The 25,956-nt window shown below is 32.2% G+C and overlaps 2 protein-coding genes across 3 annotated transcripts; one reads left to right on the top strand and one right to left on the bottom strand.

Annotated features, from left to right (window-relative positions):
• CrebA (Cyclic-AMP response element binding protein A) lies at positions 1-11,401 on the top strand. The gene is made up of 6 exons (XM_088233418.1): positions 1-202; positions 3,406-3,653; positions 4,512-4,629; positions 6,865-7,052; positions 7,635-7,778; positions 8,725-11,401. Exons 1-6 carry the CDS (start codon positions 1-3, stop codon positions 8,911-8,913), a joined length of 1,089 nt encoding a protein of 362 aa, XP_088089544.1. The 3' UTR covers positions 8,914-11,401.
• Positions 11,398-22,584, bottom strand: PrBP (Prenyl-binding protein). 2 transcript variants are annotated; one of them, XM_088233419.1, is made up of 5 exons: positions 22,309-22,584; positions 20,674-20,705; positions 18,086-18,237; positions 17,750-17,886; positions 11,398-16,605 (listed from the first exon to the last, which is right to left on the bottom strand). In XM_088233419.1, the coding sequence occupies exons 1-5, from the start codon at positions 22,356-22,358 to the stop codon at positions 16,524-16,526; spliced, it is 453 nt and encodes a 150-aa protein (XP_088089545.1). In that variant the 5' UTR covers positions 22,359-22,584; the 3' UTR covers positions 11,398-16,523. The 2 variants fall into 2 exon arrangements, with proteins under 2 accessions (XP_088089545.1, XP_088089546.1); XM_088233420.1 differs by having other exon boundaries at positions 22,319-22,561.
• Between the last annotated feature and the right edge of the window lie 3,372 nt (positions 22,585-25,956).

The raw sequence follows: 25,956 nt of genomic DNA, 5'->3' as shown, positions 1-25,956 counted from the left end.
ATGGAGGACGCTCTGGAGAGCGAGGCAGAGATGCACGACTGGTTCCTGCGGGACACCAAGTCGGGCGTGGTGCTGCACGACCGCCTCATGACGGACGCCGCGCTGGGCGCGCTGCCCATCAAGACGGAGCACTCCTACAGCCTCAGCTCGGGCGGGGAGTCTGCCTCCGCCTCGCCGCGTGACCTGCACACCCGCGTCGACGGTACGAACCCCATCTTCCTGTACTCCTCGTTATCAGTTTCCTATCTGCACCTAGCAATGCATTGCTTCGTAAATTGCAGCGTATCTCGATCCTCAGGATGGGTTTTGTTGTTGTTCAATATGCTCTCAAGCTGGACAAGCGTCGAAATCCATTGCAACGAAGAGAGAAAACACCTTTAATGGGAATATGGAAGTCTAGGCATTTACAGGGTTTATGATATTAGCTAATTTAAATGGTTCCTTTACAGTATTTACACTCCGTGTAATGTGGATGCTATCACCCTTCTTCTAATAACTACCTAGGTAGTGAAATCCAGCCGTGTCTACAATCACCTAACGTTTGTCCTAGTTCTAGACATATTTTAAATGTTGTAGATGCACTTTTGCCAGTGATCCAAATTATTTAAAAGACCAAGAGTCTGTCTATCGGTTTCGCTCATGCATTAAAACATTTTTTTTTGTCAAAAATTCAAATTTCATAAACCTCTGACTTCGACTTTTTGTGTAGATTGGATGGTTTAATTCAGATATTGCGTATCTTTCTTGAGACAATGTTGCAATTACACAAACACTACCGTATTGTATTTATTCACACACCTTTGAAAAATCAATTTCCATTGTGTTATTAAAAGAAATTCACCATCAAAAATTTTGATTCCTATCGATATATTAAAATATTACTTTAACTCTACTGACGGCGACGCCTTGCATTCAAGTCACCAAAATATGTATTTCATAATCGTGCAATCAATACAGTTTATTTCAAGATTTATTGACTGTTTCAGTTTTACCCAGTCACAGTGAAGGGATTGTCGTTATCATCTCAATTCTATAGAGCATTCACCGAGGTGTACCAAATACCGTTTCACGGCTGGCATGGCGCTATCGTTTAAGTGAAATCTTTTTCCGCCGAGATATTTTTTAAGATAGGGAAGCGATGGAAGTCTGACGGTGCCATGTCAGGTATATAGGGCGAATGGATTATCGACTAAAATACAGAATCATGCAGTGCATCCATTGAAACTGCTGTTGTGTGGACTGGCGCATTGTCTTGATGAAAGTTGACCACTATGGTGCTGACCAGAACGCTGATTCTAGGTTTCTTCTCCTAGTTTTTTTCGCAACTGGGTTATGTTACGATGTCAGCTATCTTACTCGCGAGGAGCCTCGTCAGACAAATGAACATATGCTTTAGCATTTCCCGATCAAAATCCAATGATTCTGAAAGGGTAAATATGCTGAATGATTTATTTGAAGTGACAAGACCGCGACCTGTGCGATAATATTTTATTACGTTGCCTAGATAAATTAGTGATAAAATGACAAATCAGCTTATTATGCCAAATGATGTCAGATAGTGTCAATATCAATTAAAAGTTTAAAGTATTCATATAAATCAATAATAAATTGCAACTGGCTATTAGATGCATTCTTTACAAATAATAATGCTGTATCCATCGACCTATTTCGATCGATGGCTTTATCAAATATCAGTTTTAATGTATTAACCCTTTCCCTGACGGTACAAATTTGTCCAGGTGTGAAATGACTCATATATCTCTTACATGTTGATGTATTTGATGTAACTAATCACTCTCGGTATGTACATATTTGGACATTTTAAGTAGTTTCAGCCATTTCGAAGTAATTAGCGTAGAGCTGTCACCCGTTTGGCTGTGTAAAATTACTACTCCTCTACAAACCTCAATATTATAATTATGATGGCAAAAAAAGTTTTTTTATTTTTTATTAATATTTTTGGGGTTTGATTATAATGTGAGTTTTTCATTTATTTTTGTAAATATTTCGTATTGGAAAAATAACAGCTCTTCATAATTCAATTCCCTCGCGGTACAAATTTGTACCACCATCTTTTTATATGAAAATTTTAAAAAAAACAATAAAAATACGTCATCGTTTTCAAGCTTTAAATATCATAATTCAAAAAGTAAACTAAAGTTTAGCGTTCAGAGAACAAAGGGTCATCGATCGCCGATTGTTTGTTAAGATTTTCTTGCGTTTCAACTAGATTCCGTGGTTATCGCTTTGACCTTTTCTACTGATCATGACACGTGCTGAATGCAGAAATATCACCAATACAACCTACATTATATATTAATATTATTCAATCAAAAGTGATACTTTGTTCTCTATTATCTGCCACTTGATTTATCCTTATTTCAGTTTACTGGGGCTATTCTAAACAATCTTATGACTTGTTTGCACAATCATGCAAATATTTGCTCATCATACACATTCTTATTCCTTATTTATTGACTGTTAATTTGTATTACATTTATGTAAATATCTTTATATAATGAAATTTGTATTTTTTAATATATTTTTATCAACCTCATTAGAGAAATATTTGAAAATCACTAATAATGCTGATGAAACACTTTTTGAACTCAGTCTTTCTAATGTATAGAAAATACCTGCTTATTTTAATTATTATTATGGATAATTCATTTACATACTTTTTTCGTAAAAATCACCTCATATGCGAAAGAATCACAAATAAAATAACTACTATTACTTTTTCTTTACTTGATCTACGTTGCTATTTTTTCCTTGCGTTCATTATTTTTTAAATTATTTTTGAATATATTTTTTATTACAAATTATTTGGGTAGTTTTAAATTATTTAAAAGACAAAAAATTCATAATGTCTTATTATGCATATTAAGATGTGTTATATATGTTTATTAATATAACAAGTGTTTGAACTATATTTAATTAATTATCAAAAAAATATAGGAATTAATAAAACAAAATACATTTTTTTAAATATGCATTTTACGAACATTTATTATTTTTCATTTAATTATGGCTAATATTAAATTTATTCGGGAAAAATACATATATTTTTTATTTAAATAGTATTTCCCACGTTTTATGGATTTTGTAAATTATTATCGAGAAATAGAGTTGCAGTAAAATATTCGATAAATATATTCGATTTATTTATAATTTACTAATTTTAATTTATTTGTTCACCCACAATCTTTCATTCATAATTATACAATTAATTATGCTCATTGGAGCGACGAGTTGTCGTAGAACCTTCAAATTTGAAAAAGACGCAAGTTTGGCAATCAAACCGATAAAAATGCCGTCAATGTGTAAAGTTTTTTTTTTATAAATAATTTCGGATATAAGTGATTAAAACAGAATTAATGTAAGTAAAAAAAATATTTATTACAGATATGGAGGACGAATGTTTCCCCGCCATCCCCCTGCGCAGCGCGTGGTCTGGTGCGGGTGGTGCGGGGGGCGGGGTGCGCGGGGGCGGGCGGCCCTCCCCCAGCCCCTCCCCCTCCTCTCCGCGCTCCTCCTGCCCACCCTCGCCGACGATGGTCAAGAGTGAGCCCCCCTCTCGACCGGGCTCCCCCGCTTCCCCCTCGCCATCACCCCCGCCCGTGCAAATGATCGACTATGTCATAGACCACACGGTAATAAATTTTTACCTCTTACCCTATGTTATAGACCACAATGTAATAAACCTTTTACTTACCACTATGGCATAGACCACACGGTAATAAACCTTTTACTTACCACTATGTCATAGACCACACGGTAATAAATCTTTTACTTTCTACTAGGTCATAGACCACACGGTAATAAACCTTTTACTTACCACTATGCCATAGACTACACCTTAATAAACCTTTTACTTACAACTATGTCATAGACCACGCGGTAATAAACCTTTTACTCACCACTTATTCATAGACCACACAGTAAAAAACCTTTTGCTTGTCATGGACAATGAGGAAGTTAAGTGCTACGGAAATTGGATAAAAAATAGAGCATTCAGGAATATGTTTGTATCAAGAAAAGTCAAACAACGTTTCCTCTTAAAGTTGAAGTGTGATGTTTTCTATTATTTTTTAATTATGTTTTATATTTTATTTATCATAGAATAATAAAAGTTCAGAAATCGCATTCGCGCATCAAACTGAAGCCGACCAAACTACTAATAAATGAGTAGTTTTACGTTTGGGCCACTAGTTTCTCTGTAGACGTTGCTTAAAACGCAATTGCCGATTTAAATTCAAGTACGCCGTGTTATGTCGTTTTTAAGTGGCAAAATACTGCTGGAATTAAAAGGGAATAGGTTGGGATCACATTGCACGTGTAAGTTGCGAATCCACAAATAATATTATATGAGAATTTGATTATTTTACCGTTTGTCAGATTGTCAAATAAAACAAGGCTGACATTTTGTAATTATTTCCCGGCAAAGTTGATTCTGCGCGTCTTCTCTAATTTTCTAATTCTGTGATATTTATGTTCATTTTGATTTACAGACCGGCAGCATTCACTTACCACAGAGTGCACTCAGAAGGGGGACGCCTCTTTTACTCGGCGCCTCTGGCCTCACATCCCTGCCTAAACTCAGCATCAAACTGGAGCCAAACACATCCGGTAAGCCTCCCAAATAAATTATATACTCATCCATTTCGAACATTTCGGAAAAATGGCAGGAATTTACCAGAGCATTTGGGTGTTAAAAAAAGATTTATTAATTCAAAAACACTATCGATTGACAATTATGTAGGAATGTGGTAAGTCTAGGCAATGAGAGTAGAGCACATTTCAGAAGAATCGACCGGTAATTGGCTCGTTTACGTAATTTGTACACGGTGTGCATAATGCCTATTTAAATTTATTTCAACAGAGAGGGAAAAATTTTTGAGAAGGAAATATGGAAGTCTAGGCATTTACAGGTCTTATGACCTGTCATTGGCTGGTTTAAGTGGCCACTTTACACACTGTGTAACATTCACCATTCTGCCCATGTTTGAACATCCACATTTCCTCAACTCTTCCATCTGTTGACTTTTGTGAAGTAAAAGAGCTGAAACCTTTATCACGTGGGTGAGATTCATCCGGCTGAACCAAATCACCTACTAGGCAACGCATGAAAACAATTTTTCAATTTTTATACTTCTTCTTTTACCAGGTAGTAATTCAACAGTGTTTGAAAATCCAGTAAAATTGTAAAGAATTCTGAATATGACATACATATTTACAATTTTAATTTATTTTGGGCCTTACTCATAAAATTGGTATAAAGTTACGCCTGGGCATAGTGGTATTATATTTATGTGAATATCATCCTCATAACAGTTAGTTCAATAAAGATGGTATTTCCATCCTTATTTTACCACTCTGCCTTTTATTTACTTATTTATATCATATAATATACATATAATATACCTGTTGTAATTTGTTAATCTTAAGGACTCCCGAGGGGGTGAAATCCAGTCTTTTGTCTATGAACATTTGGACAAACTCAAATATTGTAACAATTTAATATCTAAATAAATTATTCTAAATATACAATATATGTAATAAATTATTTATATAAGTTATAAATTAAAATACTTGGTACACATTCACTCATTTTTTTGACCAATAAGAGTTTTCACCCTCAAACGAGTATCTTCAGACTGATCTTACCTTTGAGTAAAGACACAGTTTGTAATGTTATAATTTAAACTAGTCGATGATAGGTTACATCCACATTCAAAAGATTCCATAATATTCCCTTTTCAAAATACTATCTCAAAGGGTATTGTTGAGATGTCTGTCTTGATAAAATACCCCAATGATTAAATCTAAGACTTGTCCCTAAAGAACTGGATATTCTAAAATGAATGTAGATTTTTTACATTGCATATAACATCTTGCTAACTGGGGTACAAAGTTCGTTCCAAGCCAGGCAAGGAATGCATTACGATATGTGTATGTAAATATATTTTTTGTCATGGTTAGACTTAAATCACTAGATTATACAATGCAATTTAAGTTATATTATTTACAATGCAACCGCCATTGATCTCCATCTCTCCGCATTTCTTATTTCATCATGTCTATTTAAGTAAACTTCAATACTCCTCTTCTCTGCACTCGATATACTGCAATAACAACAACAAATGCATCACCAGAGCAACAAGGAGGAAGATAAATAAGTTTTTTTTAAATATAAGAAGACGTATAATTTGGAGTTTTTCAACAAGTCAACTCTCCGCTACAAACGGAATAACATTTAGCCTTTTCTTAAAAAAAACTAAATCTACTCCCATAACACACGAACATACATACCACATTCCACACACATCACTGCATAGACCACACAACACACGCCACACTCTAAACTCACATAATAATAATAACACCAACACAAATAAAATCATCTTTCTAAAGATATTAGAAATTTTATTATATCATCATCAGTCTAACTTGTAAATCTTACAAGTCCACAAAAGGTCAAAAATAATATTTAGGCATTTTCTATCAGAACAAATATATGTGTAAAACTTGTATATTTGTAGTGTTCCAATATTTATTGTTAAAAAAAACTTCGCCATCATTTGCTACTTAAGTAAAAATTGTACTCTGTTACCCCCCTCTGCACAAAAGTAAATTTGGGACTCATGAGCTTTACAAGTTAAGTCGACAATATATTGTGTTGTATATGTAATTGACGCTGTGTTTGGTTTATGTTTTTTTATAATAATGCTTTGTAATATAATAAATTCAAATAATGAAATAAATGGTATAAAAATACTTGAGCCAAAATATTTTACAAAACAAGTACATACTTAGTTAACCAAAGCTGAAATTTTTTATAAATTGCTAAATTTGTTATTTTAGGTTTCGGTCTGCCCCCCACCCCTCCGTCGTCCCTCTCGAGCGAGGACAGCGAAGGGGGTCTGTCCCCCTCCCCGCCGCCCCCCACCGCGGCCGCCCCCGGCACCCGCGGACGCTCCTCCACACACCTGTACTCGCCCGCACACCACCAGCGCCAGCCGATACACACGCCACTCATCAGCACTCAACCGGTGAGTCCACACTCCTAACTTTGCCCCCGTAAGCACTGAGGGGCTTTAGTCCAAGACATATTAACAAGGACAAGTTTGGTAAACCTAACAAAAATTGTTATGATAATAATATTGAGACAGCAGACTTTTTATTACATATATTCTCGATACTTATGCAATATTATTCGTCAATAGCCACAAAAAATTTATTCTGTGTTTCGACATAATTGCATGCAAATTATGGGTATTCTATTCTATTCACAGAAATATATTTTTTAATGTTAAATAGTTTGGATCAGTGCGAGTACTAACTTGCAATCATATTAAAATGGACCATTTGGATGGATGTTATTCAAAAAATAATCATTGTAATTTCCTGTTATCGTATACTATCACAAAAAATGTAACTTCCTGCGGTTCAAATTGCAGCATTTATAATATTTTCAAATTTCGAACAATGATTTTGATTTAACAAATAAGAAATTCTTGTTTTTATATTTTTACTAATAAAATGTCAGAGTCATTCTAGAAATGAAGATATATTTACAGAGGTATACTGCTTTTCAACTTTTTATCGGTGGATTTTTTGGATTTTCATTACAGAAAGGCTCAACAGGAACATTAGAGCTAACAGATGAAGAAAAACGCACATTACTCGCTGAGGGATACCCAGTACCAACCCGCCTACCACTGACCAAGACAGAAGAAAAGTCATTAAAAAAGATTCGCCGTAAAATAAAGAATAAGGTAAGTACGTCCATTGTAAGAATTGTGCTGAAAATTTTAAGGGTATGAGATTCAAATTTAGTATAATTTTTAATAACCATTAATGAGATTAAACCAAATGTTAAAAATCTACATACATATTTTTTGTTTTGTTTCATGAGCTGTATTATGGGCTCGTGAATTAATTTGTTTTTATATGGTTTTTTATTTTTATTTCACATACACTAAGTTCATTTCATTTCCCTAATCAACCGTTTATAGTATCATGGGTTAGTTATGTTACAAATATGTTATGTTTCAGTACTTACAAAATCCAACATATTATGTAAATAAAAATGATAATTTTAAATCAATGGTACACCACAGACGTACGCCATCAATGCAATTAAAGTACATTTTCTCATAAACAGATGATTACATGATGATGATGATGATGATGATGATTATGATGATAATGCTGGTTGCTAGAAAGTTCATTTGAGGTCCACTAGCCGTAAAATTAACAGGGATGCGTAATTGAAATATCAAGACAATTTAAAAAAATATTTATTTAGTACATGTTTTGCGTATTGTTTCATAACATTTCATACTTCTTGAGAATACTTTGAGGCATTGTTACGCAATGTGACATAAATGTCACACTCTAATTTTGTAACGTTTTTTATATTTTATTATGAAAATTTTGAAAAACTAAAATATGTGTTCCATTATTTGCAGAAAGCTATCAAAACACCCGGTATTTTTCGGAGTAGAAGTTGAGTTATTTGTAACCCTTTGGGATTAAAATATTTTCTAAAATCTGCCACATTCAAAAATATGATATTATACTTCGGTTCGAAGTTTAATTTATAATTGCAGATTGATACCTTTTCAAAACATTCACGTCTATCTTAGTTTATTTTCTTTCAAAATTATGTAAACGTTTTGCTATATTTTGTTAATAGGCTAATTTGTTATTTTTCTCCAGATATCGGCACAAGAAAGCAGACGCAAGAAAAAAGAATATATGGACCAGCTAGAAAGGAAGGTGGAGATCTTGGCTGGAGAGAATTCCGACTATCGCAAGAGAGTGGAATCTCTAGAACAGTCCAACTCTAACCTTCTCAGTCAACTGGCACTCCTGCAAGCCGCTGTGGCGCGCGCTTCTCGGAAGTAAAGTCATCTAACTTAAGATACGAGCCAGGAAATCTTCTCCGTAAAGGTCCTCGTCTCTTACAATAAAACTGAATATTGTACATTATTTACAGATTCGTATTAGAAAAAAATAATCATCGTCATTGTTGGGGCCTTTCGGTCGATCTCCTATTTGGTTTGTCAAGCTTTTATGCTTCTGCATATTATTATTGTTAAGGTGTTTTAATGTAAGTACTACGTTTTGGAATTGCAGTGTGTTATTATTGCCTCCGTTTGATCCAGCCATTTTTTTTTTCGAAACGGAAATCAAAACGAATCAATTGACTTAGTTTTTCAAGTCCAATGCGCAGATAATGCGGATTTATCAAGGCTCGCGTATTCAACTAGACGTACTTTATGCGTTGTTGTGTTTTAATGCAGGGACATATATAATATAGTTATCATATACATATTTGTATAGTAAAATATAAATAGATTATATGACGCAGCGAAATTAAATTTGATAGAGTTCTCTGTCTTCCATTTCTTATTAGAAACGTGTTGATGGCATGTGAACTCGAGTATATTAAATGCATGCATTGTATTATTTTGGACATTCCAATATGAAAACCATAAATATATTTTATAAAAATAAATTATTTACGATATTTAGAAATCTATTTACAAATCAAGCGAATATTTAATTACATTGATATAAAAAATGTGTTTACTGTAAATCATGAATACATATTTAGTACAAACAACTTTTCTTATGTTTAATGACTGCGTGCAATTTGCGATTATCTAATCTTAAATATTGAAACAAGTGCAATGATAAAAGTGATGATATACGGTATCTGTGCCTTATTTATTACCCCAATATGATATTAACGTTACACCCCGGAGCTCCATTGCCAGACCCCACGGGGACTGAGTGCGGAGTTGCCCGGACTAGGATTAGGAGAGTAATCGGAACTATCGTATGTTGAGGTGTGAAACTACGCTGCGGTGTTACTCCACACCGCGGCTACATGATGATATAGTGAAATGTATAGTCCAATCTTAATAACTTAGTCTTTCTATGAGATACGGATGTATTACTTAATAAAGATAGTCTTTGGACTGTCTTAGCATTAATATCTGGCAATCGGTTGCGTGACCAGTTAGAGCGATTTAATTATTACAATGTATTTTAGATTATTTATAACATTCTGAATTGTTATGAACCTGAGGCTGCTTTTCTTCTTGACAGAACAGCGCGAGCTGGTATATTTTATAAACAAAATTATTTACACATATACAAATGCATGTATTGTCTAAATTTGTAAATAAAAATAAATATTATATTCGTATTTAAAGATTTTAAGAATAAATGTTTTATAAAAGTAATATATTTTGTAATATTTGTGTGCTGCGGCACTGAAGACACCGGGGGGAAGGTAAAACTACTTCCGTTTATTCTTCAGACTCCTAACTATTTGTAAGCATTTAATAAGTTATTTATCTGATGATATTGTAACATTAATAGACTTACGATTGTGGTCGATACATATATAACTGTACAAAGTAGAGAAAACTAGTTTTAATCATTTTGGGTGCCTATATTGTAATTTGCGTTTTAAGCTTCACATTCCATACATGTTTTATTACTGACCTTAATATTATATAAAGAAAGACCCAGATAGTTAGTGCTATGTGAAAATGTACTTATATTTCGATGAATTAGGTCGCCACTGTCAATCTGAGCCATTACTACTTCCTTAATGTATTGTAAACAGCAAAGAAAAGAAGAGCTAAAATATGTTATTATCAAAATTAGATATTAATGGTTAATATGAGAAGTACATTATGTAATGTATATTAGGATTTATGACAAAATCGTTATTCTAGAGAATTTGTTTAAGAAAATATTTTAAAATATAAATAAAAAAATATATAAAAACTGTTTTCATTCATGTGAATATTTTATTCGTAATGAAGTTTTCATAAATATATAATATATGTGTTGCGTGATATTTTTTGCGTTATATTATTTGCGTTTGTAATAAGTTTTATTTGTGACTGTTTATTGGTGAAATATTTATTTAAAGTCTTCCGTTGTTTCATAATTTCATTGTTGCCAATTAAAGAGTCGCCATTTACAAAAATGTCCGCTTCACAACAAAAAAAATATTTAATTAAAACGAGTCTTCATATATTTATTTTCTCGAAGAGCTAACTTAATTGTAGTGTACCGATCCTATGTGAGATATTGACGAATTACGATAAGTTATTTTTCTACTAAATGAACTGCTAGAATGAAATTTTAAATGTATAAAGAGAATAAATAGCTATTACGTGAACATTATAATATGTAATAGCAAGTTATTGTAAGTGTTTGTTTAACAAAAGATTATTGATACAACTGCGGTCGGGTCGCTATGTCCACTCTCGTTACCTTCTGCCCTTCGTATGAATTATGATCGTACGGGCAAACATTGTAAGCATCACTTTATAGCACCTGCTAAAATAATAAAAGTCAGTTATATTTATTCTCTGTTCTTTTATTTATCTTATTCCCGACTCCTTACAAAAATACTGTACACATATTGTTATCACATTTAGAGGAATAAGCTAACCCATTGTACCTTATTAACAGAAGTAACACAAAGCATCTTTAGTCAAATAATCAAGAACATATTATTTCAAAGATTCTAATATTATGTTACAAATTAAACCATTACATCAACTCAAAACATAGATTAGATTTTAACTTACGTATTTCATAAGAAATTCTACAAAATAAACAGCAGTTCAACCTAACTAAATGCACAATATTTTGAGTTTGTATAAATTTTCACCCCCTAAATGGAGAACATTTTAAAGAAGGTAATATGAAAGTTAAAACATAGGCAGAATAGTGAATGTTCTTTCCTTCTCTAAAAAGTTTTCCATCTATGTTGAAATATATTAATTAAATGCATAAACTTATAATGCAAGTAAGACATCGGGTTGTGGTCCCATAGTGTTGCGGACTCACGGATCAGAGGTCCGAGGTTCCAACCCCACTTTGGACCAACTTGATTTCCATTTTCTAATAGTGAGTTATTTACAACTCGTTGAAAATTGCCACCAAAATTGAAATATTTGGGTAAATTATAAGAACGCTAATATTTTTTTTTTTTTTTTAATACAAACAAAATCTGTACAGTAACTATGTTTTAACTAACGAACTTGTATGATACCAAAGCATGTATAAAGCTGAATAAACATTATTTTTAAATTTATATTAGCGATGTTTTAGCTTGCAGTATCAGCTTGATAACAAAACACAGATACTTGGCAAAAAATATGTGAAGTAAAAATAATGTAAGCTATTTGACAATACTTTTTGCCTACAGGGAAAACCAGAATTTATTTATTTATATTTATTGAGTTAGTTCATAACATCTTAAGAACTAATATAAATTTTTAGTAAAATTACATTTTAGATACAAATTTATCAAGAACATATTAAAAAAAATTGATTTTCAATATTTCAAGGCTTTCTAATTATTTAATTAATTCATTTTTATTTTATCTTAATAGTATTTTCATTAGACTTGACAATGAGGAAGTTCAGTGTTTTTTTTTTTAATGTTTATTTATTTGTTAATAGACTACTAAGCTAAGTCAAAAACATATGTTTTTTTTTTTTAAATTTATGTATCGTTATTATCAGCGCTATGATTTTTTAAAGTTTTGTATTTCTGAAATCTATGTGTGACGTCTCAAGTTCTCTTCCCTTTCTCGGGTAGTTCTGCAGATTGGTCCATTGACGGTAAGGACACTGAAAATCTTCCACAACTCTCTTATCACTGGTTGATTCATATGAACTAGCGACGTCGTTCAAAGTAGTTAATTTTCATTAAAATATTTTTTTCATTCATCTTTAAGAAACTTTGCCGTATAATTCAATGCTCTAATTTTCACCGTGCGTAAGAATACATTTTTTATATCCAGTTTCACGTAGGGCTGAACTTCCTCATTTAAAAAAACAAATACATAGCGTTTTCATTACATATGTTTTTTCATCTCAAGAGGCCCAATTATAGTTAAAAAATGCATAAACTTGACAAAATCACATTATTTGCAATGTGATCTTACCGGGAACCAAAATAGGAACTTCAGCAAGTGAAGAAAGTGCCGGTGCTACAAAAAACAGATACAATTTGCAGACCTTTTTTTATGACATTTCTATTGACATGCCCTTACAAGATCACCTTCAAATTCAACTATTCGATTGGATGAAATAACAGTGTAAAACAGTGACAATCCTAACAATGAACAAAATCATAGACAGATTTTTTTTGTAAAAAATAAATAATAAGTTTGGTGTTTTTTTCTAATTATTTGTTTACTACTACATATTCGATTGGATAAAATAACAGTGTAAAACAGTGACAATCCTAAAAATGAAATTTTGCTCTTTTTTAGGATTCATAAAGACACTTTTTTTTGCAAAAATAAATAATAAGTTTGGTGTTTTTTTCTAATTCTTTGTTTACTACTATAACTAAGCCAAAACATTTTTTTTTAAATCATATTATTTCGACACCACTGTAATTTTTGAAAGATTGAAATCCCCTCTATAATTTTTACTTGTGGCATCACTCTTACCTTAATTGTTCTGTGAAATCTATGGATTGTTTTCAAACGGGAGTTTATGATTAGCGAACTAACCTGTGAATTCACAAAATTAAATTATGTTTGTTAAATTATCTGTTGATGAATTTGGACTGGTTTAATGTTCATCGCATGAAGGAAATTTATTACAAACCTTATCTCACAAGGTGGGGGATTATTAATTTTATTCATCATTTCAAACAAGCACCAAGAAGTGTACACAACACTCAGCTAACTTAAAATGGCATCGACACCTCAATAGGTCAGGGTAAGTACCATGCATACGCAGGACTGCAATCGCAGCGCTGCGATGGCAAAAAATACAAACGGAATTGGGTGAATCTAGATATACCTTATGTACGGAAAGAAATTTAACAAATATAATTTCAGGTAGAACTTAGCTCTGCATTGCATTGGAAACATATTAATTTAGAAATAATTATAACGGGTATTTGAATATCGTAAAATTCAATGTGTTTGTAATTCATTTTAAAATGTAATGCTTGAGTGGTTCCTTCAGTTCTAAGTGATTTGATGTCACAAGGCTGGTCCAATATGACCGTGAACCAAACTGGATTATCGCTATTAAATAACAATATGCATGCAAAATAAAACAAATATTGAATTGCTAACACAGTATGTACATCAAAACCTCAAACATAAAGAACTAAATAAATGTTTTTAGATATATTCAAAGCAAACAGTAAAGTGTGCAAACGGGAATAGAAAAAGTCTGTTTTTAAAGTACACACAGTTCACATTTGACCGTGGTAAAATGTAATAAAATAACTCTTTTAATCCCAGAAAAATGTTTAATAGAATGTGTGACAAATCCCGAGAAAGTTTCTCACAAAAAAGACTAGCTAATAATTTATCTCAGTTAATACTAATTGATTTATAAACAATTGTGTACAATGTCATACCACAAAGTAAAAAATGTTTTTGATATTAAAAAAAATATTAACATATTACAACAGAGATGGAGAACATTTTAGAGAAGGTAATATAGAAGTCTAGGCATCTACAGGGCTTATGACCTGTCATTGGCTGGATTAAGTGGCCACTTTACGCACTGTGTAACATTCACCATTCTGCCTATATTTGAAAATCTATATTACTTCAATTCTTCCATCTGTTGATGTTTGTGAAGTGAGATTCGTCTGACTGAATTATTTCACCCACATACTAGGCAACGCCTGAAAATATTTTTCAATTATACTTCTTCTTGGACCAGGTGCATACAGACTTAAGCATACATCTTTGTGTGAACCATGCTTACACACAGATTACAATATACATTTACTAATTAATTACATATGTAACTAGTAAAGGCAAGTCTTATATTATTTAACACCAATATAATAAATTGATGTGTAGTCAAAATAACATATTTTAATGTGAAATGGTCAATTCATGTAGATATAATAATATGAACGTAGTTATGCAAAAAGCAGCCAGTTATAGAAACGTTTAACAAAGATAGGTAATAACACTTTTGTGAAGAGTGATTAATCAAATCTACAGAACAGTTGGAATGTTTTTTACTTTGACAATTGATAAATAATGCATACATTCTGTTTTTTTTTATTACAAAAAATATTTGACTGTGTATTTGACCAGTTTTAATGATTTTTAAAGACTGGCTGACCACACAACCTAAGATGCGCATTTTGCAGAAAACAGCCAGCCCTAGTAAAACTCTGATGTATGTTGTGTCATTATGTATTGAACATATTATTTTATATTTATATTAGGGTACTTAATTTCAAACAAACACTTAATTCATTTGTTATAATAACCTTAAAAATAATTTAATAATGTGTTAAAGGAGTTTCGGTGATTTTTTTCAATCTGGCTGACCACACACAACTTAAAATATGCATTTTGCAGCAGGAAACAACCAGATCTAACATCTAATGATACCTCATTCAATCTTTGAATGTATCAGGTGACATTCTGTATTAGAACATGCTGTATTTTTTAATTAATTATTTTATAAAATTAAATTATTTATGTATTTATCCACTTTAATTTACTAAAGAGAACTAGATTTCTGGAGGCATTAATCTTCCCATTAGAATCTATACCATAAGATTTTTCTAGTACTGGGTGTTTTCTGCAAATTGAGAAATGTCATTTTTGTGATCAACACTATTTTCAGAAGTTGATTTTTTTTTTTTTGTTCATTTTTTCATACATATATTTACATAGAATTTTCATTACAAAAATACACTTTAAAAAATACTACTTAAAATTAAGCTACAACATAAATTGGAAAAAATGCCCACAAAGACTTCAGCATCTGAGCGTGAGCCAATCCTTTTTTAATTATTAATAAGTTTATAGCATATAAATATGGTATGACATGGCCATGAAAAGAAAAGAAAAGAAAAACAAAATTAACATATGCTGATATTATGAAAACAGGATTCATTTGCAGTATGCATTTTATTTGTAATTTTATTTAATTTTTTAAATAAAGGTGTCTATCTGTTCCTTCCATGCCTCAAACCTACTTTAAACTGTACCAGTGATTTAATGTTTTGTAATTCCTTCGTTAGAAGATTGAAGGATCTTGGACCAACATGTAAGGAGTGCCTCTGTGCGAACTTAGTTCTGCATCCTGGAACTGACAGTACACTATCAGATCTATTGCTAATACGATTTAAATTATTACTAAATAATTCCCTATTTATTTATTATTACAGTGTTTTGTATGAAAGTGGCCTGAATGTTTTTAGCAGAACATATAATTGACCTTCTTCATCTGATAACCACCAATATATATTTTTTTCAAAATTGTGGACTGGCTGCTTTCTGCATAACTACGTTCATATGTACATCTGGGCTGGTATTCCGAACGCGTTTACAGCGCGCTATAATGCATATTTAGTACGTAAAAACGCGCTATACCGCGCTATAATTGGGTTCGGAATACCAGCCCTGGCAAAGCTGAATTCTTACTATACTAAAATACCTATATTAAGAGGCAACGTAGTGCTCATAAAATTAAACATAAAACAGTCTGACTTTGGACATTGTAATTAGAAGATCTCCATCAAAGAATTTTGTCTCGATAATAACATTCCCACTGTAACAAGAACATAAATCAGAAATTATTAATGTGTAAACATAAAAATAGTCAATGAAAATAACTGCAATAAAAGGCTATTACAAATTAAATTACAATGGAAAGCTGATTATTCAAAAATATTCATCAAAGTTAACTAGTTGGAAGATAAGATTGGTTCGACATTTTGATGTTTTTGATGAGTTTACAAAACACCTTACATTTTACCCTTCCTTCTTACTCTTCTCTTTAACAGCATGTTGAATTGAAATACATGGCGGTGTTATCTCGATCGATAATGACACTAAAGCAAGATGGCCAGAGTGACGATTCATGTGCTAAGCAAGAGTGACACGTGAAATATTATTTTTAATTCACATCTTTCTTCGTTGGTTAGGAAAATCACAATTTTTTTGTTTTTTTATTTTACCCCTTAGTACTATTATTTTTCAATTGTATTCATTCGATAAGCAGGGGTATTTTCAAGATAGTTTATATTGAAAAGCCAGTTTTTTTCACAAGAAAAGACTTTTCAAAAACACATTTTTTTCATCTATACCAAAATGTTATTTCCTCAAACAAGTGTAGATAATGTGATTTAAATAGGACAAAATGGCAGCCAAATAATTGTATTTAATTTCATAGATAGGTTTGACAGTTAAGAGTTGTGTTATTTGTAAAAAAAAGTGAGAGTTAAAAAGAAGTGCACATTTAAAACAAGAGTAACTATGAAAAATAAATAAAAATAAGGAGAAAATATAATTATTCAAAGATAATTTTTTTTACTGATTAAAAAAAAAAAAATTACCAGTGGCATAAGTAAATATACATAATAAACATATTATTTCTTCAACATAAATTAAGTTAATACGTCTAAAAATAATTTGTTCATGGGGTAAAGTATTTTAGTAATACTGATGTCTTTTGCTGATATTCCATAATTAATATCAATAAAACTTCTTGGTTTAGTTTTACTTTTTTATTATTTTGACCAACGAGCGCTTTGCCTAATTTCACCTAATTTATTAATAACTTTATTTATAATTTTATCAAAATTATTAAAGTATTTTAGAACATTTAAGATATTTTTTAAATGGTCACTTATTTAGTTAACTTGTTAAATAATTTATGAATAAATAAAAATAAAATAATGGGTGAAACATACTTTAATACATTAGCGGGCATCATTTGAGATTCTGGTGCAGATTCTATGACAGACTGCCAGGTATTTGTTGATTTAGGAATCACAAACCCAAATTCAAAGAACCATTCTTCTAAACAGCGGCCTTTGAATAATACTTTCTGTAAAATAAAATAACCCTTTTAATGTACATACATAATGTATTGTTTTTCAGTTGTCTAAAATTCAAATAATATGTCATTTTTATCAATTGAAAAATGTAATTGTTTTCAGATGCTGTACAAAATTGAGATAAAAACCACCAAATTCATGGCTATGGAGACGTTAATAAGTATTCATCATGCACAAGGTTTTTCATACCTGTTCTACTCTAAACTTTTCCATCGGTTCAATGGAACTAAAATTCATTTCTCGAGAAACAATTCTACATTTCAAAATCTTTTTTGGGACCTTGGCTTCATGCTCCACATCTGGACATGACATATCCTCGTTGTTTTGCCACAAAACTTTTCCTACAAACAAAATAAAAATATGCATAATATTATTTTATATACATATTTTTTTTTTTTAATCATTTATTTATTAATATATATGTACATTACAAAATAGAATATCTAAATTCATACATGTAGAAATAATTAAAATAATTAGGTAAAATTAGGTATATGTAAAAAAAAAACACATTAGTATACATAATATCCAAAGAATAATATGTTAAAAAAGTAAGAGAATCTTGTAACGAAAAACTCCCTCAGAGACGTGAAAAATGTCAATGTCCAAAGTGATATTGTTCAACATAGAGATAGCCTTTCCAACAGGCATAACCATTGGCAGGTTGGTCCTGTATATTGGAATGTGAAACAGTCTATGCTGACGCTGTCTAAGGTAATTATCAGGAACATAAAAGCTAATGCTCCGCATAATTTCAGGGTTGTCAATAATACCGCGCAACAATCGAAAGAAGTGCGTTGTTAAGTACACATTCCTTCTAGTCTTCAAACTGCTATAACCAAGCATACCTTGGAGGAACTCAGTGGGATAAAGCCATGGATAATATCCGCACTTCCTCATGTAGAGAAACCGAAGATATTTCTTCTGAACCCTCTCCACCATAAGAGAGTACTTCAACTCACACGGTCCCCAAATCATCGAGCCACTTTCGAGTCTTCTTCGCACCAACGAGTTATAAAGAATTCTCAGTACTCGTGTAGTACCAAAAACCTTAGCAGTATGCAAGACGAATCCTAACATCTTCAATGAACTACTACAAACTGTTCTGATCTGATCATGAAATGTCAGGGAACTCACAAAAGTGATGCCTAGATCTTTAACCTTCGCAATCCGCATAAGATTCTGGTCATTCATTCTATAGCGGAAGAATAGCGTTTTGTGGGCCCTGGTGAAAGACATAACTGAGCATTTTGAAATATAGAACAATAATTTATTTCGTCTTCCCCATTCAGATACATTTATTATATCCGCTTGGAGAGAACATATACATACATATACTCGTGCAAAATATCTACATGGGCAAAATAATTCACAAATAAGTTAAGTTGTTTATTTTTACAATCTGGTCAATGAGCCAATTACAGATTTTCCATTTTTCAGAAATCCTTCTCTGTAGAGCTTGTAAAATGTTATATTTTTCGCCTCTCATTGCATGCCCATAATACTTAAGTTTTCTTTTCTTGATGGCCTTCAGTACCTCTTTACCTTTTTTCATCCATCGGAGAACGTCATCCTTTCAGACTCTGTCTACCTAGGAGATTTTTAATATTCTTCTGTAGCTAATGCTACGTAATCTTTTCAAATCCTTTTTTAAGTGTCTTGGGTGAGCCTCCACATTTTGATGCCTTAAAAAAGTACCGAGAAGACGTAACATCGTACAGTGCGCATTCTAAATTCTCTTAAGTCTCTACTACAAAAGCGGCCACACATCCAGAAAAACCTGTCTCGCGTCATCTCTTTTCTGACTGATCTCTTGTGAGTGATCCCATATATCATTCAGCCAGCATCCTAAATATTTATATTGATAGACTAGCTCAAAAAACTGTGCTCCAATTTTTAAAGCCATTTGGAAAGTTTGTTTTGGCTTGTTCCGAATAACCATACATTTGGTCTTGGAAATATTAATTTATAGCCCTTTATTTAAACTAGCCATGTGCGCTTTCTGCTAGGACAGTATCATCTGCGTATCGGATATTGTTTATAATTTGCCATTTATGCTAATACCATCAGTTAATTCACTTAGTGCATCTCTAAAAATGGCTTATGGTACATATTAAAAAGGAGAGGAGACTAAATACATCCTTGCTGAACTCCATGACATATGTCTATATCTGATGTCAATTCATCGTCCACTTTCACTGGAGCTTTCTGATGCCAGTAAAGGCTACAGATTATTCTCATATCTCTAGAATCCAGGTTGTTTCTTTTTAAAATTCCTATTAGTTCTTGGTGGCGTACTTTATCAAATGCTTTAGCATAGTCTTTGAAACACGTGTACACATCCACATTTACGTCATGGCATTTTTCAACAAGCAATTAAATACAACAAAGAACTTTTTTTTTGTATTTAATTGTAAGTGTAATAGAAAATCAGAATGCTCGATTTTTCTGAACCAGAACATCTGTCAGATTTCAATAAATACCCCTCCACTCTCATCAGAAATTTATCAGTCTTGCTAGTTTTCGTGGAAAATGATTTTTTATATTAGCGCACATCGGGCTAATATTTGAATGGTGAAATGCTAATATCTAGCACCTTTACTCAGAATCATCACACTGAAAAATTCAAATCAGGGCATGGAGTTTTGTGTTTAAGTTATTATTATGGTTAGAACTCGGATAATGTCTAATAAACAAAGGTAACTAAAAAGCTTATCGGTATATAATGAAGGAAGCTGTAAGACTTAAAATAAAATAAATAAAAAATAAATAATTACCAGTATCACCATCTCGAAGGTTCATCCAATTACTGAATAAACCAGGTTAAAGAAATTATTTCCACAATAAAAATACAAACAAATACTAATATTAGACCTCGAGGGCATTTGCAATTGTCTCCTTATTTTTAACTTAAAATAAGGAGATATTTCTTATTGTGCTTAAAAACTTTGCACGTTCCTCCAGCGCTGTTTGATACACACAAAAATGACGGATTCAAAATCAGAAAAATGGAACATTCATAGGCAATTGCTCCAATCAACTATATTTGAAGTCAAAAGTGATAATATTTAAAAATAATCGGTAAAAATATGAAAAAAACATTTTCTAAAGCTCATAACGCAGGAAACAGGACCACCCTTAGCGGAGCTCCGAGAGCAACTGGCGTTATGTGACAGTGATATAGACTGGCCTGCGTCACTGGTGAAATTCTCTCTCTCGCTCGCGAGTACATCTATAGCCTCGAGAGTGATGCCCACCTTTCATGTCCACCCTGCCGAGAATTGAACCCAGAACCTCAGCATGGTATGCGAACGCACCGACCACTACAGTTTCAGGTGGACTCACTCTGCTCACGATTCAATTTCATTTTCCAAGATTTTTATCTGAGAGCAGCCATCGAGTCGAAAACATGAGTTGTTGTTTAATTTTACACACAGAACTGTATTTTTCGTCCGCCTACACAGAAATCAATTTTTCCCAAAGACACACTTCCTAAAATTATTGTTTTTTTATATTTTTTATGTGGCAAGTCATAAGGACTTGTCAAGAGAGGTAACATTACACACGATAGGCATAGCTAAGGCAATAAAAGGTAATAATGACAGCGGAACAACAAATGCCGAAATGGATCGGAAGGTCTGTTGGTGAAATACAACAGTTCGCCTGGCAAGTTTTCTGTGGTTTCCCTACATCATGAGAGCAAATGGGAGGAAACTCTTAAAACAGGCCACAGCCAAAACATCCCACCTGATCCTATTGATTGGATTGGTCTACTTCTCTATTAAAGTATACAACCTACTTCCATTGTCCATAAGGACAATTAGTAAATACCATCACTATAAAATCGCTATTAAGAAATGGATAATGGAGGTAGGATGCACACGGGTTGATGAGTGGATCAGGCCAAATAGGTAATAAGTTGTTTTTATTTAGTGTTTACATTTGTGAGTTTTATGTTTTATTTGTATTTGAGATTATGATTTGAGGTATGTTTCAAAATTATATCAAATGTCTCCCTCGGCACGGGACACCCCAGTGAGGGAGGGAGACATTATATTTAATGTAAAAAAAAAAATACATAAATTGTTAACGAACAAATAAATAAATAAGATACTAAATAAATATTACAGACACAACAACTTAATGAAGATTTTCTTATAACAGATAATACGTTTATAATTTGTAATTGTAATATTTGATAGTTGATTCTTACTGTTTTTTCTAAACTACTGAGTATGAACAAATAAAATATAGGTTATGTTTTTAAAAGTAATGAATGATAAGTTACCACACAGTGGTGAAGACGCCAATGATCAAAACGTTAGATGCAATTGAATCATCTGATCAGTTCGATATGGGGAAAACCATGAGATCTTAATTTAGGGGCGTAAACCTGCTATTAAAAAGGATACACTTGAAAACCTTTTAAAATTTCCAAGCTTCTCTCGGTGGCAGCTGTCATATTGCGTATGTATTTCAAAAATACATTTAATGAATTTCAGCGTCGAATTATCGTTTTTATTTGGAAACGCAAACCCATCAATTGAGCTAATCAGAATTTAAGAGGATAGACGATGTTTTTATACACTTTAAACCATTCTAAAACTATTATAAATATGCATAGAATTTGATAATTTTACTATTATATGTCAACTAGAACGCAAAGATTTTGACAGCATGATGACCATAGATTTTGACAGATTATCCATAGAAGGCATATGAGCGTATCCATAAATACTCGACAAAGATAAATGATAGCTAATGATGAAATTATGCCTTGGAGCAGTGTTTCCCATGGTGGGGCGTACGCTCCACCGGCGGGACAAAACGCCTCAGAGGTGGGGCACCACGCTTCAGAAATGGACACGTCGGCATTCCACATATAAAGGGAAATACTCATTGGTCATACAAAAAATGCCTGAGATGGACTTAATTGAAATATAAGCCAAATTGTACTTAAAATATAATGAAACCCGTTACAATTTCAATAAATATCAGAAAATACAGAAACTGTGCAGGATGTAGGAATAAATGCATGGATTTGCGAAAAAACTAACACAAAATATCCTAATATAACTTTGCATGCCAGAAAATTATTATTACCCTTTCCCTTATCTTATTTTGTGGAATGTGGTTTTAGCGCCATAAGCGATTTACTCATTAAAAAACGAAATTGATTGGAAATGATTTATAGAGGTATAGAGGGGACCTAAGACTGAAAGACTGAAATCAACTAAGTTAGATCCGGGCATCAAATTTCTTTGCAGCAAGCGTAACTGAATTTAATCATGAATTACTCAAATTCAAATGTCACTCGTGTTTTATTGTTGTTTTAATTTCTATTTTATTTTACTTAATTACATTTTCAATTTGTGTTTTGTAATCATTTCAGTTTCAGGGGTTTATAAATTACAATATAATTTGAAAATTTACATGCTATTTACTTTAAAAATATGCCGGTGGGGCATTTGGCCTTTGAAAATACTACGGTGGGGCATGGCATAAAGAAGGCTGGGAAACACTGCCTGAGAGTATATGTTCTCTAAGAATTATGAAAACGATGATCAAGTACTGATGAGGTACAATAATTAAATTAAGATGATGCTTCATAGAACAATATTCAACGTGCGTTTTCTTACTTAGGCCAGCTTTTCGTCAAACGACCCTAGTTAACAGTAAAAAAATATTGATTGATAATATGAGTGTTTCAAATTTCTAAAATGATCACTGCCGTTCAGATGCCCATTGAGGTTTTTTGAGTTATTATGCTGTTTGTCGTTTAAACTCTTACCTTGACGGGATTCAAAACGCCTTAAAAAAAACGAACGATTCATGGTATAATAATCCAGAAAAACTTATTGTGTCGTTGGTATTTTGTCATGGGTTCTGCTAGTGAAACGTCTGCCACCAAAAGAATTCTTTCAGTATTTGTAAAACGGAAAAAAATTAACAATATTTTGAGATTAAAGAGAATTGGCTGATTTAAATGGCCACTTTACACACTGCAACATTCATCATTCTGCCTATATTTGAACACATATCTTGCATCTGTTGATGTTTGTGAAGTTTAAGATTTGAAACGTTTATTGATGCGGGTGAGATTCATCTAATTGAATTGCTTCACCTACGTACTAAGATAGTAAATATTTTTTATTTTTTATGCTTCTTAGACCAGCGCAGCGGTGCTATTCTAAACCACTTTTGCGACTGTAGACAGCTTTTTTATCTCGTTTATTTTTTCTACAGCCATGAGAGTGTTTGGAATATCACCCCAGCGCTGGTATTCTAGATGCAATTATAGCGCAATATTGTGCGTTTTTACGTACTAAATACGCGTTATAGCGCCCTGTATGCGCGTTTGGAATCAACATCAGGATATCAACAATGTTTTCAGTTTGTCCAAGTTTTTGTAGACAAGAAGTGGATTTAATCCTGATTGATCATTTTACTATTTTATGTTCTAAATTTTTGTGTGCTTTATATGTATTTTACTATAAGTATTTATTTTCTGTTAAATGGGCACTATCGGGATTTTGGTGGGTTTTTTTTGATAGTTTGTACTTCAGTTTATGTTAAAATTTTATTTGTTTAGTTATGTGTTTATTATTATGTTATCCTTGTACGTGTATTTTTATTGTCCATTGTTTTTGTCCATATTTTGTTATTTGTTGTTCTTTCTGTTTGTGTTCCTTTTATGATTATTATACTTTGTAAATCCACGTAACTTGTTTTTGGCAAAAGTTATCATGTTTTGATAAAAGGCCCTAAAGCTTTTTTTTGTGATTAATTAAAGATTTTATTTTTTTGCATGCGTTAATATTTTGCTTAATATCTGGCCAAACTGATGTTTAAACGTCAAATAAATAAGATCGCTCGAAATAATCAGGAATGATGATTTTCATTAAGAACATTATTTGAGCTTTAAGCATAACTAAAAACACTTACTAAGGTTGAATTGACCAAACCGCATTCGTTTTTTCCGTTTATTAAGGACGTTCCTCACATATATTAAATAAAATTATTTTTGGACAACAATTAATGTATGTTTATAGACGGTGTAATAATATAAATAAAACAATTACTCAAAGAATTTAAACGTAGCAGGTTTCTTAAAAAACAAAATTTTATGGAAAATTTCAAGCCGTGTTTAATAAATAAAATAAAGTGAATTAACGAAAAATTTTTTTTTAATAAATACAAAATACAACAACACGTGACGTGCTGCTGATAGTTATTTAATATGCATCTAAATGAATTACTTTTTAAAACAATTTTTTTTTTGAAAAACGACAGCAACACGCTGTTTGAATTATTTTTATAAAATTTGCTTATAACAAAAAATAAATATATATTACGGAGTATTTTTGGATTAATTTGAATTCTTTAGCTGCGACGTGTTGCCACCGGTAGTAATTGTGAGAACCTCTGGTAATAATATTTTTAACATGAAAATGCGCTGGTGATTTGCTGTTTCGTTCTGTGATGTGAGAGTAGAATATTAATGTGCAAATGCTTTTAAAAAGTGTATTTCAATTGTACGTTTGTTTTGTCAACCATCCTATCATGTTTTCCCCCTTTTGTGTACGAGTTTTTACTATTTATAGCGTTTTTAAAAAGCGTGTAGTGTAGCAACATAATATAAATAGCAAAGTATTTTTTTCTTTCAGATAATACTACTTGTATACTAAAACAAACTTTTTTGCACGAGTAATTTTTATTTGGTCTGTTAGACTAAAACAAACTGAAGCTACTACTACTACTACTACTACCATCACGCCATTTCCCCGTAGGGGTAGGCAGAGAGAATGGACCGCCACACACGTCTATCCTGGCATACACTCCTAGCCTCTTCCACATTCATACATCTTGTCATACATGTCCTTCGGTTCTGTCTGCTTTTGACATGACCAGACTTAAGATTTTGGTTTATCTGATCATGCCACGTCTTCCTTGGTCGTCCTCGTCTAACGTTGCCGTTCATTTTTGCCATATATACTTGTTTTACCATTCTCTCGTCGTCCATTCGTTCTACGTGACCAAACCAAACTGAAGCGACGATA

The sequence above is a fragment of the Micrasema longulum genome, unplaced genomic scaffold (genome assembly GCF_059751315.1).
Source record: "Micrasema longulum isolate JH-2025_06_02 unplaced genomic scaffold, ASM5975131v1 h1tg001098l, whole genome shotgun sequence".
In the NCBI taxonomy this organism is placed as follows: Eukaryota; Metazoa; Arthropoda; class Insecta; order Trichoptera; family Brachycentridae; genus Micrasema; species Micrasema longulum.
Note: the sequence above shows the minus strand (reverse complement) of the source record. Positions and strands in the feature narration are given on the sequence as shown.

Coding starts and splice junctions, on each gene's coding strand:
- PrBP (XM_088233419.1), bottom strand. CDS start 22,358: ATGACAGCTGCCACCGAGAGAAGCTTGGAAATTTTAAAAGGTTTTCAA. Junction 20,706..22,308: donor ATTTTAAAAGGTTTTCAAGT/GTATCCTTTTTA, acceptor TGGTTTATTCAG/TAATTGGATGAACCTTCGAG. Junction 18,238..20,673: donor CCTTCGAGATGGTGATACTG/GTAATTATTTAT, acceptor TTTTGTTTGTAG/GAAAAGTTTTGTGGCAAAAC.
- CrebA (XM_088233418.1), top strand. CDS start 1: ATGGAGGACGCTCTGGAGAGCGAGGCAGAGATGCACGACTGGTTCCTG. Junction 3,654..4,511: donor ACTATGTCATAGACCACACG/GTAATAAATTTT, acceptor TTTGATTTACAG/ACCGGCAGCATTCACTTACC. Junction 4,630..6,864: donor ACTGGAGCCAAACACATCCG/GTAAGCCTCCCA, acceptor TTGTTATTTTAG/GTTTCGGTCTGCCCCCCACC.